Genomic DNA, 16,441 nt, shown 5'->3' with positions numbered 1-16,441 from the left:
ACATGTAGGCTATATACTAGAATAGTGTCATACATAGAAAAAAGACGTTTGCATTATTTGAAACGTGGTTATTTACATATTTTACACCGAAACGCAAATGTAGAACATTTTGAGGGACGTGCTGGGTGAAACAGAGGACAAGAAAAGGGAGGGGGAAGTCAACACAGCTGTTGCCAAGCGCAAGTTCCAAGAAGCAGAGCTTTACCACCTTCCCAGCGGTGGCGGCATACACCATTATCTTTCCCTCGCCGAATCTCTGCGAAAGTAGCAAGTGAACTATGCTACAGTTGCAATTAAGGGACCACGCCTTCTACTCTCTCCGCTTTCTGAATAGCAGTATTTAAAGCTTCCCTAAAGCAACTCGCGTGAGGCTTTCTCGCTTACACTGGTGTAAATTGTCTGAAGTTGGCAAATGACTTTGACATTTTTTTCCACATTTATTATCGCGAGAACCCCAGACCCAAGGCTTGCATGGACCTACTGTGCTCCGAGCATTACTGCTGAGTGTGTTGAGTGGGAATAACAGCGCTGCGGTTCTCTTTTTTTTTTTAAACCAAGGGACTGTACGCTCATATGAACATGGCAATGGAGCGCCTCTTCTGTTTTTATTTCTTATTTTTTCCAGCCATGAGATTAGTTAATTGTGTCCAGCCCGTCGACAAGGCTGAAGAACAAATTCCAACAGGTAGGAATTAATTTCGTGTACCGTTCTGACCGTTCAGCCTCTTCGTATAGCCCCTTGCGCTTACATTTTCTGTGTGAAATTCTTTTTGAACAACGGTGTTACGGTGACATACGGTGGGGTTGAACAACTTTTTGAAGCAGCTACTGCATGGTCTAGAAGAACTTTATAGTATAATACCTACTATTTAAAAAATGCGTTGAAATGTGCTATATTTACGTGGTGAGATGCAACGGGAATAGTACTTTTTGTATTTGATTATTCTCTGTGTGTGCGTGTGTGTTAAACAAGTTGACAGATTTTTATGTAATCTGCGACGTGACAGGAGCTATTTTACACTTGCGTTATTTAACTGTCTATTCAATAACTTTCTGGGGATTACATTTTTGTGAAAGCACATGCGAACATTTCACGATAACATAATGGTGCTTTGAGAGCAAAAATATTTTGTTTTGCAGGGCTTGCAAAACTTGTAGTCTACTGCTTTACCACGGTGAAGCAGCTTGTTAGATTCTGACACACTTTTGTTTTTAAATCACACAAGGCAAACTTGGAACTGTTAACACGTAGGCTGGAACTGTTATAACTAAAGTTTTATATATATTTTTTGTATTGGAAAATGACCAACGTACTGGTAATTCTCTGTTTCTGTTGTTGTCTGTGCCTGTCTGCATCCTTCATTTATATGCCCTGCACGCTAGACGTTAAAATTAAGGTTTAGAACATTATTAGTGGTCTATTACTATGTAATGTTGAACTGTAAAATGCATCATTGCCATTATTCCCGAATAACTGTGACGTATTGTTCTGTATTTATTTAATTACTGTCATTTGTACTGCATCAATCTAATTTGTAAAATGGCATGTCATATATGCATTATTTTGATAAGATGGTGCCCATATTAAGCCAGTCAAGATTCAGTCCATGCAATTATGCCAAACAATACCAGTTCATATTTAATGTTCTAGCTGGATGAACAATTTAAACGATGGGAAGGCCATTTTGTGGCACATATTTGCTGAATTACTTTTCTGACAGATTAACTTTTTACAAGATCTTCCAGCTGTTTTGGTAGCACGCAAGGTCTAGATGTCATTAGGTAAATGTGTGGCACAAAATTGCTTGAATCGCTTTAGTAAAACATAGTGTCTTAGATTCATTGGACACATTGTAAAATGCCGTGCAGAAAGCACTAAGTGAAGCCATATGCCTTATAAAATGGAAAGCCTGATATACTTCTGCCTTGTTGGACAATGAGGTGTGTATCCCTGATGGTCATTCCTGGGAAATATGTCTAGATTTTTGCATAACTCTCTAAGCCTGTGCTTGTTTCAGTAACCCTCAATGCAAAGCTTTCAGTTGAGTCTATGCTGAATTGAAAGCTTTGCTATGCTAAATTGAAGCAGTAATTTGGTTTTCCATTTCTGCTGCCTACATTGTCCTTACTTAAAACAAACTTTTGATCGGCAAAAGATGCAAACGTGGTGTTTTTGCAATTTGAAAACTACCCTGCGGCCCTTTAGATTAGGTGGTGGTTTGTTGAGCTCATGTGGACTGGCAATTCATTTTGCATACTCTATTGTAAAGTCTAAGATCTGGGAACATATATGCCCGGGTATTATGGATTATAGACTAATTTCAGGATATGGAAGGCATAGCATTAAATAACATATCATTAAATACCTATATCATATATATGGGGCGGCCGGTAGCGTAGTGGTTAAGGTAAATGACTGGGACACACAAGGTCAATGGTTCTAATCCCCATCTAGCCACCATAAGATCCGCACAGCCGTTGGGCCCTTGAGCAAGGCCCTTAACCCTGCATTGCTCTGGGGGAGGATTGTCTCCTGCTTAGTCTAATCAACTGTATGTTGCTATGGATAAGGGCGTCTGCCAAATGCCAATAATGTAATATCAAATGTAACATGATTGCCAGTGCACTGGAGTATGTTTCCTTTCTTTTTGATGAAGTTCATTCTATATAAGTACAGCAAAACATAGGGTTGATTTGGAAATAATTTGAAATATATGATTTTGAAGGATTTGTGGTAATTGTAATTTAAATCATGACAATTACACTATTGTTATGACAAACTATTTTCTAATGTAGATGCCCAGCAAGTCCAAAATGAAGAATTTTTGCCTCTTTTATCAGAGTCCAAAGGATTTTGTTGTAAAAGACCACATGCTAAAATATGTGGTCAGTAAGTGTGAATATTTTATGTATTCAAAAAATAACAGGCTCTCTGTATGAATCATTGTGATGTCTGGTAATTTTGCCACAATATGTGTTTTGAAATTATATCCCTCTGACAAGGCAGTCTTTACAAAAAAGACATCCTTGAGTCGATGGGTAGATTGGTAGCTTCAGGTTATACCCTACTTTACCACACTGTCCTACAGGCAGACGTGCATGGTAACTTTGCTGTGAGCGTAACTGGTACATGGCACCGTGTTATTAAATTGTTTCGGGCAAGCCCATTTATTTCACAGTACTTTGTTGAAATGCAACGTAGTTGAACAGAGGAGTAAGATGCACCAAATCCACATCTCCAGTATAAAAAAATGAACAGTGAGGTACCATATAACTACAATACCAGAAGAAAATAATTACATTTCTTCAGCTGTCTGTGTGTAACACTGGGAACAGCTGTACAGCGCAATGCTTGAGCAAATTTATGCCCAAAACGGTAACTATTTAACTAACAAAAACATCTGATTGTAATCATTTGACAAACAAAAAACATCTGATTGTACCAGTTTGTGTTTTCATGCCAATAATACAAAACCTTCAGTCATTTTAATGGCTACTAAACTGATTTGACAAACTCTTAGGTGCATTATCCCTGACTACTTATTACAGTTTATGGCATTGTGCAGAGTTTTCAGTGATATAGTTTTTTGTTTTATGTTTGATTACTTTTGTTGTTGGTAGCTGGCTAGTTACTGTTTTAGGACACTGGTTAACAGCTGGAATCTGTTTGGCTGTGAGTGCTTGTGGGCAGTTGGGTGAGGAGACGCTGTGCCGTCCAACCTCTACTTTCCCTCTGTCCTCACACAGACCAGCTCTGTGCCAGCTACCACTTTTCCACAAAGGGAAATCTAAAGCTGCCATGTGTTTCCTATGAAATTCACATACAGAGAATTACCTGCCATTTTAGGATAAATTCAATGTAGGTAGGATGCTGACTGTATTCATTATACATCTGATATCACAGCCATCATGTCTCAGTTTATTTGGAATTTATCACCAATTTCTTTATTCAATGACTTTTATTCTGTAAAAATGACATGTTGTTCCAATTGGGTATGCTTATTGCTGTTGTGACTTTTTATATCAACAATCAGATTATTACAAATTATGCATACCATAGACACAGTGACTTAATAATCAAGTTACGCCACTGTGTCATTTTCAAATCAATGTATTGATAACCCACTTAGTCTCTCTTGCCCCATTCTGCTTCTAAAGCAGTTTTTGATAGGTTTTTAGTTTTGTGAACGAGTGTTTGGCTGTGGTAGCAGTTGTATGGTATTGTATGGTACATCACCAAAGGCAGTCGCTAGTAAAAAAATGGATCTACCTTTGGTAGTTGTTCTGCGTTTTACAGTTCCTCCTTTGTACCTTTTTGTGCATCACTTGGGCTTGCTAGCTAACTTTTGCTGACGTACAGTAATGTAATCACAGCACTGAACGTGATAGACCAAGCCTGGTTCAAAGCAGGCCCATCATGTAATAGATCGTCAAAAACAAATAGTTACCCACTAACCTTTGTGAAGTGCAATTACAAACAGATAAATATACAGATAATAGTGACCATTTTTTTCAGTGTTGTTCACCTCTTAAAACATTAACGTGTCAGTCATTTGCTCTAAAAAATACAAACTAAAAAGTAGGAAAACATGTTATTGGTTTGTAACCAAGGAAGAGAAATGCTGTGCAAATCAGAGGTATTTTTTATAATGAGCAAATGTTGTCTCCCGGTTCATCAATACAACTCAGCAGCACAAACTTTAGCACGGGCCCCTCCCCACCCAGGCCCTGGTGCAATTGCACCGCCTTTGGCTACGCCCCTGTGTAGGCATATGCATTTTCCAGCTGTTAGTATTTTTCTGGAACCAAAAACAGCAAACCCCGAAGAAGATGTATTGCGATTGTGCTTATACTGCATTATTCTGTAATACTGCAAAGAAAGAAGTGGACTTTCTTTCAAAGCTATTGGGTAAAATAAGCAGTAAAATGATCAGCGATAAACACCACTACAATTCATCTTTCCAGTTCATGATTCAAGTTCCATATAGTTCCTTTTTAAAAAACAATGAAAAATTGATTGTATGAAGTCTTCATATTCCATTAACCTTGAATATATTTGTACTCTATGCATGTCTCTATAGAGACATTTTGACATTTTGTCATAAACTGATGAGGTTAACCCCAGTATTGCTCACCTGGATGTAGCCTGGCTACATCCTAGTCAGCTAGGAAACTTTCACTTTTTAACCAAATGTAGTCAGACTTTCACCTGAAAACCTAGATGGTGTTTCAATGATTTGTCGCCACAAAACAATGTTCACTGGGATATGAAAACACATTTTACAGCATTTTATAGCTAGATTATTGACATAACTTTAAATATTCATGAGGGCTTGTGTCCTCATCTGAAAATAAAATTGAAACCAGTGAGCTATAATAACCTGCTGCATATCCACAATAGATCTGCTAAATTATATTAATCTCTTAAACTTGATAGTGGTTGAACCAATCATTGCACAGTGCAAGTGAGGGAATCGTGTGGCCCACTGCCACTGTTACATTCTTTGTGAAGAAACCTGGAAGCTCTATAAGTACATCGGAAATATCTTTAAATGAAAATATGTGGCTTCAATAAAAATGAGAATCGTGTGTTAGCATGTGTGTTCATCATGAATGAAAGGGATGTAATAAAATAAGTACAAAGAATATTACCAATGTTCATTTCACTGTAATTTTATGTTAGTGTGTCTTTCTCTGTTATTGGTTTGTTGGTAAATTACTAATTATGTTCTGTTGATGTTGAGAGCAGGGAAATATTTTGAGGATTTCAGAATAGATAGTTGAGTGAAATGTGCTTTCACTTTACTATATTTTAGAAAAAAAAACATTTTCCATTCCTCCGTCAAAGATCATGCATCCAGACTTCCACGGTTGGATTGGAATTAAACAGCATTATTTTCATTCTGGCTTGCATATATTTTGGTTAAGACAGCAGACTAAACCTCCGGGGGAATGTTGGCTGTTTTTTGCACAGCGTCTAGTGGAGCTGTTTTCGCTAGTTTTCGCAGCAAAGGCATCTTCTATATTTTCCTGAATTTGTAACAGACAATGGATGGGGATTGTAAAAATGTTCACTTTCTGAAGAACATTCTTAAGATTAGATGAGAAACAAATTTGGGGATTTTCAAGTCAAAGTAGAGTTCTCAAAAGGATTAAGGAAATTGTGGCCTCTGCCCACACTCTGCTAGGGTGTGACAGTTTGTTGTGGTGTACTCCTTCAGCTGCCAGGCAAAGTTCAGTTGCCATTTTTGTCCTTTGCAACAGCTGTCAGGAACTGCTCCAGAAAGAACTCTTAGTTTCAGTCACTTTAAATGGATACACTCATCTGAATGCATAACCCGTGTTTGAGACCTTTTACAATAAACCATGGTACCACAGTAACGCAACCTTTTATTCCTGACACAGGATGTTACATACGGACATTTTGTCTCATATAGTTAATTGAGCCTCCTGTTTTGTGCTTCTGTGTGTCTGTGTTTTGTTCCAGTATGGGAAAAAATAAAATAAAAGAGGGATACAGTGTACTTGACTGTTCCAGACGGCAGGAAGCACACAGGAGTTATAGCCTTGGCTGATACAGATGATGTCATCTACCACTCTGAGGTTGGGCTCTTAATGTCAGAGCTTGACTCATGTAATTTGAAGCACAGGAGTTTTGTGGATGTTCAGCAAGGTTTCTGGATGACAGTGTTGGTGTGTTTTTCTCATCTTGGGAGTTTCTACAGCCACTAGAAAAGAATGTTCTATTTTAGCTATGGGTCTCTGAAATACAGCCTGTCTCTGTACCTAGTGGCTGTGGCTAGTGTTGTATCGAATGCCGGGCTTCGGTCCACTTGGACTGATTGCTAACACATGGTGCAGTCACACAGGTATAGGCTAGGTTATTTGTTATGTGAAAAGGAATGTCTGCATGTCTACTTTCCTGGTTTCCAGGCATCATTATTATTATGGCTCATCTGAGACATAATTTAATGCTGTTAAGGTTTTATGAAGGCAATGGCAGGGTTGGCAGCTTGGTGTGTGTGTACATTTTATTAATATTTGGGATTATATATATATACATTTTCTTTTTTTTCTGCATGAGTGTGTCAGTAGAAAAGAGCAAATTTGAGATTTCCAAAGTTAATTTTCCGAATAATTAAACGTAACAGTTACATGTGTCAAATAAACGAACATATTATATTCTGTAATATACCTGTTAATTGTTGACTGCTCTTTATTGTACATTTTTTTTTAGTTAAAACGTTTGATGAGGATCTGTTAGGAAAGTTGGGAACATAGTGGGGAAAAAAAAAAGATTATAGCTCATGTAGTGTTTGCAATTATGTATCATGAAGCACTTTCTGTGCTTTACCTTGGAATCATTTATCACAAAGAACCTGTCAGGTGAAACATTAACTTATTTGAGTTGTTTTCTATTATTATTATTGAAAATCTGTGTAAATGTGAATAAGAGCTGCTCTGATATGGGCTTTGTAAACTGAGGCATTTCTTCCAATTCAGGACAAACAGCTGTCTCAACCACTGAATTTGGTTCTAAACTTGAGAAAGGCAGATCTTCCCTGCTTTCGGGGAGACGAGGTATCCTGGCATTCACCTGTGCTACCACAGTGCACCAGATGGAATAACTAGGGGAAAGCCACTGGTGTTTAGGAACAGTCTATTTTTGGTGCCATTTTGGTTTTTGAGGCTCATCCTGCCAGAAGAACAGTTTATGTTAAATTGGGTCAAATCATGGAAGCACATTTTAAAAATGGAAACATTCTTGAATATTTTGATAAGCTATAGAAAATGAGGTGTGTATTATGTATATCTCAAGTTCTCTTTGGGCCAGAATTAGATTAATGTCTCTGCATTCCTCTGATATAGTTTGATGTTCATAGAGTTGTTGAGTTTGGTTGTCTTTGTTATTCCCCTTTTTTCCTCCCTGTCTCTCAGGCTTAGAGGAAAAACAAAAAAGTGAATGATAATACACTCAACCCACAAAAAGAGAGTACTTTAAGATCATGGCGAATCACACCTAATGGGTCTTTTTTTTGTGTTTTTAATTCTGAATTATACAGTTCATTTGTGAAAACCTAATATTTTTTCAACTGGTTAAAAGGTTGTAAGTTTACGGCCATAATAGACACAACTGCTCAATGACTAGACTTTGGAGAGTGTAGGCTACTTGGAACATGAGAACAAGTGGAGCTATTTCCTCCTGCTCACAGATCCAGGATCAGTTTAGATTTTTATCATGGTTAAGATTATTATTGACCTCATTATGTGGCTGTGGGAAGCATGAAGTCCAAGGGTCTGCCTATTTAAATTTCATTATTTCTATAGGTGAAAATAGCAATGGTAGCACGCTTAAAACAATCTGTTCTGCATACGGAAATGCTGAATTCAATGACACTACCATGCACTACCATGCGGTAACAGTTCATCGAAAAAAGCTGTTAGTAGCAGGCGAAACATGAATGGTCTCTGGATATAAAATGTCTGCAGAATGTTCTGGCTCCTCTAGCCTAGAGGATAATGACAGAGCGATGATGACGTGGCAGGGATGACGTGGCGGTCAGCAGTGCTGGCCAGATGCTCTCCCTGCAGGGGTCCCATGCTATGGCTCTCCAGCAGAGAGGGCGCTAGGTCCAAAAAAACGAGAGGAAAAAGGAGAACCACATTTCCTTTTGCAAACATTTGTGGCCTTTCTCATTAAATGATGGGGAAAATATGACGCCATGGTTTGTGTAACTACAGAGTTCACAAGCTTCTGTGTGCTGCCACCTTTTAGGGTTTCGTCCAGCGTGGCGGTGACATCACTGCCAAGTGGATTACGTGCTGCCAAGTGAAGCAGGAATGTTGTCCTTTACAACCTGTCCACTCTGCATATTCTGGAAAAAGCAAGTCACCAATCCCACTAATACCACCTTCCCTCCACTGTATCCCCTACCCCGGTATCCAAGGAAATGGTGCCCTGCTGCGATACAAGCATTCCTAGCTGTGGTTCATTTGAGGCTTGTGTCTGTTTGCCCAGAAGCTGGGAAACCTAGGCAATACGACTGCCCTGGGGAGCGTCACCTAAATCAATGAGTCATGCTCTTGTGAATTATACTGGGACCTCACGATAGTATAACGGTTCCCATTATGCATTGAGCTGACCCAGGCTTGGCCTATAAATGCCTAAACCAACAGCTGATTTTCATTTGTGTTTACAAATCGTTAGCTTCTGCTAGCAGCATTTGCAACGCATGACGTCACACACAAAATCTTATAAGAGGGTAATTGATTGGGCATGTTTTTTTTACCTCTTTGTTTTTACTTAGGGAACTCTGGTCAGCCAGCACACCACCAGACGATTACATAAGGCAATTGGAATGTCCGGGTTCATGTAACCCTCAGATTCCTGCATTGGTAGATTATTATTATCTACAGTGCTGTGATGACATCACAGTGCTAGTTCAACCGTGAAGGAGAAGCCACATCTGGTTCTCATTACTCATCTCTCCGAAAATTAATTGCATTTCAGATAACTGGTCAAATAAATCACAAAAAACAATGGTTGTTCTGACATGTTGAGTGTGATTCCAGAACTTTCCATGAGCCTGCAGCCATGCAGTAAGGAATAAAGGTCTCTAAAAGCATTGCCTGAGGGCATGGTCCCTCAGCCAACACAGAGGTCCCTCAGCTGACGCAGAGCATACAGTGACAGCAGCTCATGCAATATGTGGCGAAAGCATGGTAGTGGACCTGTGACCCCGACATGTCTCTGCAGTAAACTTCATAGTAAAGAAGGAAGCATGTAAAACTTGTGGGGCCAGCTGCTGTTCCACTGCACTGACTGCAGATTATTTCTCCAGATTCTGGTGATACCGCCCCCCTGCTCCTAGTCCTTTTCCCCAGAAACAAAGCAGATCCTGAAACAAGGACCTGACTGTAAGAGACATTCCATCACCCGCTGCTGCCAGCGAAGGCATGTCGCTGTATAAGAGTATAAGAGTTAAGCGCTGCTGGCTGCCTGCACGCAAGCACGTGCATTAATACCCTGGTCCAGATCACTGCCAGAGTTCTAGGATTGTGATAACTGACAGCGGAAAACAGACCAGAGTGATAGTAACTCAGAGAAGGCCTGACAGGAAATGTGGTGAGGGAGGGCTATTATTTGAAGAATTCATGGGTAACATATGTACAGCCTGTACTGTATATGCAGTATGTGTGTGGGTTCATTTTAGGCGTGTAAATATCCACTTACATATTTATTTCAGAAAATGTAACGTCCTCCATCACTTTTGGTGCGACAAAGGCCTGTGCCAAGTTTGGTGTAACCATTTTATTTTTGAAAACATGCATGGCCATGTCCCCAGACAAACATTTGGGTCCAGAGCTCCCCTCTGATGTTTTATGATTGAAGGCAAGGTCAGAGGTGGTCTGAAGCGAAGGCAGGAGACTGACCTCTCAGTGACCTCGAGTGTCTGATGCACGTCTGTCATGGTAGCCCCACACCCAAAACCAACTGTCAGTGCACTGAGGAAATAATAAACCCTCAAATACGTCACAGCAAGGTTAGGTTTCAGTGTTTTTTTTCAGTGCAGTGTACAGTATAGAGCTGCAAAGCTAAGGATCTGCCCCATATGTAAATATTCACCCTCTAGTATGATAGGTATGTATTTACCTACAGGTTTCAGTAATGAGAGGCACAAGTCAATTTAGACTCCCTGACAGAATGTTTCATATACTTCATCGAGTTATGTACTGCTTCTTTTAAGTAAGGGTCAGGTTAGATTTTAGTATGTTTCGACACTTAAAATCATTAATTAATTTGTTCAGTTCACATGCCTAGTTTCCAAGGCAAAAATTGGCTGCTGTTTGAAGTGTAACTGTTGACATGCAAACCCTCCAGGACTGGAGGTTGATGCCCTTGTCCTAATGAGCTAGGCAGATACGAGATCTGGAAGAAATCACAAATTTGGCTGGGTAGTGTGAGATTTGAAAAAGGACCACATATGTACAGGAAAAAGTGCCATCACATGAAACACACTCCTAAATTATGTTTCATATAATTTTGGCAAAATGGATCTTAAAAGCCCGGAACATACATTACGACAGCCCATGTTTAGCTATTTTAATTGTCCTCACAAGTTGATTTGTATAACTTTGTTATGATTCTTCGTAAAATTCAATCCAAGTTCAAATTGCTCTACACTTTAACCCCTCAAATTGTGTAGTATGTCAGGTCCCATGTACTGCACCTTCTGAACTGTTCATGGATCACCCAAAGCCCCCCAAATTCCTATGAAATTATTCAATAAATGGAATGACTGAACAACAATGATTTGTTTTCTGTGTTAAAATGTGCATTTTAACACAACAAAGATTTTGTGAAAATAATGATGGTTCATACAAGTTTCAAATTACTTAATAGAAACAGTTTGTGACTTCATTCCATGCTTTATAATGAGGCTTACCTCAGTTTGACTCTTAATGAAGTGTAATGATGTTTCATATTCCAGTCAACATATATACTCAGTGATCATTTCATTAGGTAGACCTGTACACCAACTTTTTAATGCAAATATTGAATCAACCAATCATGTGGCAGCTACTAAATCCATACAAGCATTCAGACATAGTAAAGAGGTTCAGCTGTTTTTCAGACCAAATGTCAGAATGGGGAGGAAATGTGATCTAAGTGACTTTGACCGTGGAATGATTGTTGGTGCCAGACAGGGTGATTTCAGTATCTCAGAAACTGATGATCTCCAAAACATCCAGTGAGAAATTCTATGGGCATAAATGCTTTGTTAATGAGAGAGGTCAGCGGAAAAGGGCCAGACTGGTCAAAGCTAACAGGAAGGAGACAGTAAAGCAAATAACCACACATTACAACAGTGGTATGCAAAAAAGCATCTATGAACACACAGCAGAAGACCAATAAGTCTCACAAGTGGTCACTCAGTGTATATACTTAACCACATGCAGGTGCGATTGATTGCCAGCAACCACAAACAAAAAACAAGGAAACTAGCCAGCAGAAAAGGCTGCCTGAGAAATCTTGAATTGTCTTGAATTATAATCCATACACATTTTATAAATAACAGTGGCTCGGATATCTATATTAATAATAATTCCATCAAATACTGTACATCAAAGTGATTATTATTAGTAGTAGTAGTCGTAAATTGGCATTTAATAGCTCTGTAACGGGATTAACATGTACAGACACACTTTCTGCCCTGAGGCTGGACAGTAACATAATAACTGTTTCATTATTAAAAATGCAATTCCCATAGCCTGGGGAGGTCTTCATGAGGTTTCAGAGGGGCTGTTCTCAAAATCGCAGTTGATTGATTAGCACCTCTGACCAGTTCCCTCTAGCCTCAGATCTGTATTCACATGAAGCCATACTGAAAAAAAGAAAAAGAAAAGACTGCACTAAAAGGCAACATTTTTTAAAAATGTCAAGTCATGTAAAATAGCGGCAATAACTCATTATTTAACTACTATTCCATAAAATGACATGATTTATAGATTTGTTTCTCTTTCATTAAATGGTTTTTCACTGGAAGCGATTCTGACAGTCATTTCACTGTTTTTTGTGGGATATGACTTTACAGTGCACCTTGCTGGTTTACTTTGGTCTTGGTACACTTCAGCAGAGAGAGGAAATGTTATGGTTGCCTGGGAATTTGGAGGAGATATTTTAGAAAATGAGAGGTATTTATAAAGGACGAAAGTAAGACTAAATTCATATAATTTAATATGCTAATATTCAGACTGCAGAAAATATCTATTTTCCCCCTTGTTGACTTAGGTAAATTTGGTAGATAAATTTGGAATGAATTGATTGAAAGAACAATACTGGGCATTAAAATGTTTGCTCTCAAAATGTAGTTTAATAAATATATATTTTAGTGATATGTTCCCTGACCATCATGAGTCATTTCAGCTTTATGGTGAATTTGTGATTTACATTAATGCCATATCCCTAACTTTCTGACCCATTATATAATCATTTATGGATTTGTGAAGTTGATGTCTCCTTTTGCAATATCATATTATTCTGATTTGAGATCTCATTCAGATTTTAAAAACATTATTAAAAATGACAGAATTTGGGAAACTGATAACTGGAGAGAAAATATGATATGATATGATGGTTAATGGTTGGATTGAGGTTCCATTATAAATTAAAGTCCGATTTTTCTCTTTTGGGGGTTGGATCATTTTCTTTCTCCATGTTTATTTCATACAGTGTTTCTATTGAGGTTTTCAGCAACATGAATGACTTATTTATAGAGTATAAATGGTAATACTGATAATGCTGATCGATCAGAGAAAGAAATTAATTGATACTGAAAAAAACCCCCAGCAAAATACGAATAATATTTCACAAAACAAAATTGCAAAAGAAGGCACTCTCAGCTTCTGAAATGAATGGCTACTACATATTGAGCATGCTTATTTATAATGGTTCTTTTTGTTATTTCTTTCAGATAAACTGCTTGTCCTTACTGTTGCCACTCAAGAGACTGATGGCTTTCTCCGCTTTATGCAGTCTGCAAACTACTTCAAATACAATGTGAAGGTACAGCAGAAAAGAAACACGGCTAACAGCTAATGTATTTTGCCATTTATATAATGTCAAAGCAACATTGTAAAAACATTACAAGGCAGTCATTTTCAGTATGTTTCTGTTTTAGAAACATATGGTTACACCAGTGTCATGATTGTACTTCAGTTGAACATTGACAGGCTATTATTATTTGCTAAAATGTGTCTTCCTGGCAGGTGCTTGGGATGGGAGAAGAATGGACAGGTGGAGATGTTGGGAGGTCGATTGGTGGGGGCCAGAAAGTACGGCTTCTCAAGGAGGCAATGGAAAGCTTGGCTGACCAAGAGGATCTCATAGTCTTGTCCGTGGACAGGTAGCTAGCTGATATATTCACTGGCCCCTCATTGTATTCACACCATAAATTCAGCATCATAAAAGTAATGCAAAAGGCTGGCCTATGCAGACTGGTTGACTTGCACTGTATCAGTACCAGTGGCGTCTCATGAGCTCAAGATTGGTGGGGCACAAACCTTTCCCTTAAACTAATCATTGATCTCAAGATGTTTCTTTCTTTCATTGATTATCAAGTGTGACTATGAGTTGAGGTCAATTATGAGTTAAAAGGAAATTTTGGGCCCCACCATTTTTGAGCTCACGGGACCCAACTGATCAGTACCCATCTGTGACTGACATCTGTGGCAGTAGGACAGAGTTTTCACAAGCCAGGGGTTGTGCCAGTTTTATTGTAATTGGACAGGCCTCCTCATGTTTCTAACTCCAATGAGATCAAGTGCCAACAATCTAGTTCTTGTTAGTGGTGCTAGCTCTCCTGCAGTACTGTGTGACCTGAATTATGAATATACTGTAGTTACTGACTAGGTGAGTACATCAGTGGATTACATGTGCTTCAACTGCAGTTCTCTATGTGTGGGTGGTGAGTTGCTCAATGGTGTCTAGAGAGATGTCACTAATGGCTTTGCATGCCACTTGCATAGTTGCATTGTCACACATTTGGGACATTCCCCAACTTTTGATTTAGTTTGTTAACACACTAATTTCAACATTTCCTTGATGTGTCCCTCAAAATTGAATGCAGACACGGTAGCTAAGTTTTCAAGGTCGGATGGATAAAAAAAAGCAATTGTCAATCCGCAATTCAACCATGGCAAAACATGTGTAACTACTGCTGGCTACTGTTGACAGTAACTTTAGCTAGTCCACCTTTAGATTGAGATTTATCAATACACCATTCATTCTTGGAATTAGAGCTGATGCCCTTCCAATAAGTGAGTTTTTCAGGGGAATTGGCTTTCAATATTCCAATGGGCTGCTGAGCCAGCTGGCTATGCATTTTTCATCATGTGTCATAGATACTGCTGGATTTAGATAGCCTACTGGATTGAGAATGGTCTTTGCATTAGCTTTTAAGTGTTTTGAGAAGAGCAAAATTCAAGGTGCTAACAATTTAGGCAGTTAATGAGGCAACAATGTCTGGTTGTAGCCAGTGTCATGATGGAAAAGAAAACTTGTTTTTATGCATGTAAGCCTGCATTATCTTCTTTATTGTAATGACCATAAACCTGCTTGTTTAGTGCACAATCTAGCATTCTAGCGTTTGGCTGGAGAGTTGTTTTTTTTATTACTTTGGGTGCGCCTTGATACACAGCGCCAAAACACAAATCTCAGCAAAAATGATACAGAAGAAAGATCTTATGTTGTTGCAGACAGTGTAAGAGCACAAGTAATAAGCCTATAAGCCTTTAAGAAGAATGGAATAAGTTTGGATTTGACTGGAAATTAAATGCATGTTTGCATGGCAGTGAAACCATGAAGTATTTTACAGTTTATAGGCTTTTTACTGAAACTCAACCAAATCAGATAATTGTGTTTCAGGCACCATGCAACAGCCTTCTTTAATTCTGCTATGAGTCATCACTTGTCTGAAGCTTGGAAATATGTTTGTTTTTCTCTGCAAACACATTTTCAAGTTGCCAAACTTTAGTTAGTTTTCTAACTTCTGCCTATGAATAACTACAGGGTCAGGGAAAGTTAAAGTCTCTCAATTTATGCCTCAGTGCCATATGTCCTTTAACTAAATCCACTTCAATTCGTGGAAAAGCTTAGGCATTAGTTGCCTGAAAATTACACATTATGAGTGTCCATTACTTCACAATGAGGTCTGTACATTGCTTGATTTTATAAAAATATTCTCTTCAAGTTAAAATGGAGATGATAATTGTGTTTACATAAGAACAATGTGTACACATTCAGCATTCACACTTGATTTAGGTGATAATATAAGCTGACATTATTGCAAAATGCATTCATTGTACTGTGATAAAATTGACTGTAATTTTTGTAATGGATTTGCATAACAGATTGCCTTCCATCGTTTCAAAAATTTGCATTGGCTCACGTTTTTGCATTTGTATTGGTCGATTTAGTTCATTGAAATGGAATAAATTTCGTGAAAAATTAAAAACTTCATGCCCATTCGTGGTGAAATTTCAGTGAATAACTTGAATACCCTTCATATCGGATAACAGCTCTGTAAAGACGTTATTATGTTAATTGCTATAGTCAGCCCATATTGTCGCCAGGGCTTCAAAAGAACAGTTTTCTGCTCTAAGAAGTGCTTTGTTTACCAAGGATAATTAAAGACCACCTCTCTTCTATTCAGTGGTTTTCAAATGACCCTCATTTTAAAAATACACTTTAAAATCTTAAAAGAGACTGGTAAGTGGGTATATTATGAGTTATTCAACCATTATAAAGTTTTTGTCTGGTTTATGACTGTTTCTTAACATCATGTTAGTCCCATGTTTGCTTAATGGAGGGGTCTGTAGTGCTCAAGGATCTTCCCTAAATCAGGGTGTTAGGTCATTCATATTTAACTGATTTATATAA

General features: G+C 38.4%; 1 protein-coding gene across 2 annotated transcripts in view; it reads left to right on the top strand.

Moving 5' to 3' along the window:
* The first annotated feature begins 256 nt into the window (after positions 1-256).
* The window catches only part of plod2 (procollagen-lysine, 2-oxoglutarate 5-dioxygenase 2), a 37,410-nt gene continuing 21,225 nt past the window's right edge, over positions 257-16,441 (top strand). The window contains exons 1-3 of one of the 2 annotated variants that reach the window (XM_061239209.1): positions 257-685; positions 13,476-13,567; positions 13,771-13,907. In XM_061239209.1, coding sequence (XP_061095193.1) covers positions 574-685; positions 13,476-13,567; positions 13,771-13,907 — 341 coding nt within the window. In that variant the 5' untranslated portion in view covers positions 257-573. The remainder of the gene's footprint in view (positions 686-13,475; positions 13,568-13,770; positions 13,908-16,441) is intronic. The other variant, XM_061239208.1, reaches the window with a different exon arrangement.

The sequence above is a fragment of the Conger conger genome, chromosome 4 (genome assembly GCF_963514075.1).
Source record: "Conger conger chromosome 4, fConCon1.1, whole genome shotgun sequence".
Lineage (NCBI taxonomy): Eukaryota > Metazoa > Chordata > Actinopteri > Anguilliformes > Congridae > Conger > Conger conger.
Note: the sequence above shows the minus strand (reverse complement) of the source record. Positions and strands in the feature narration are given on the sequence as shown.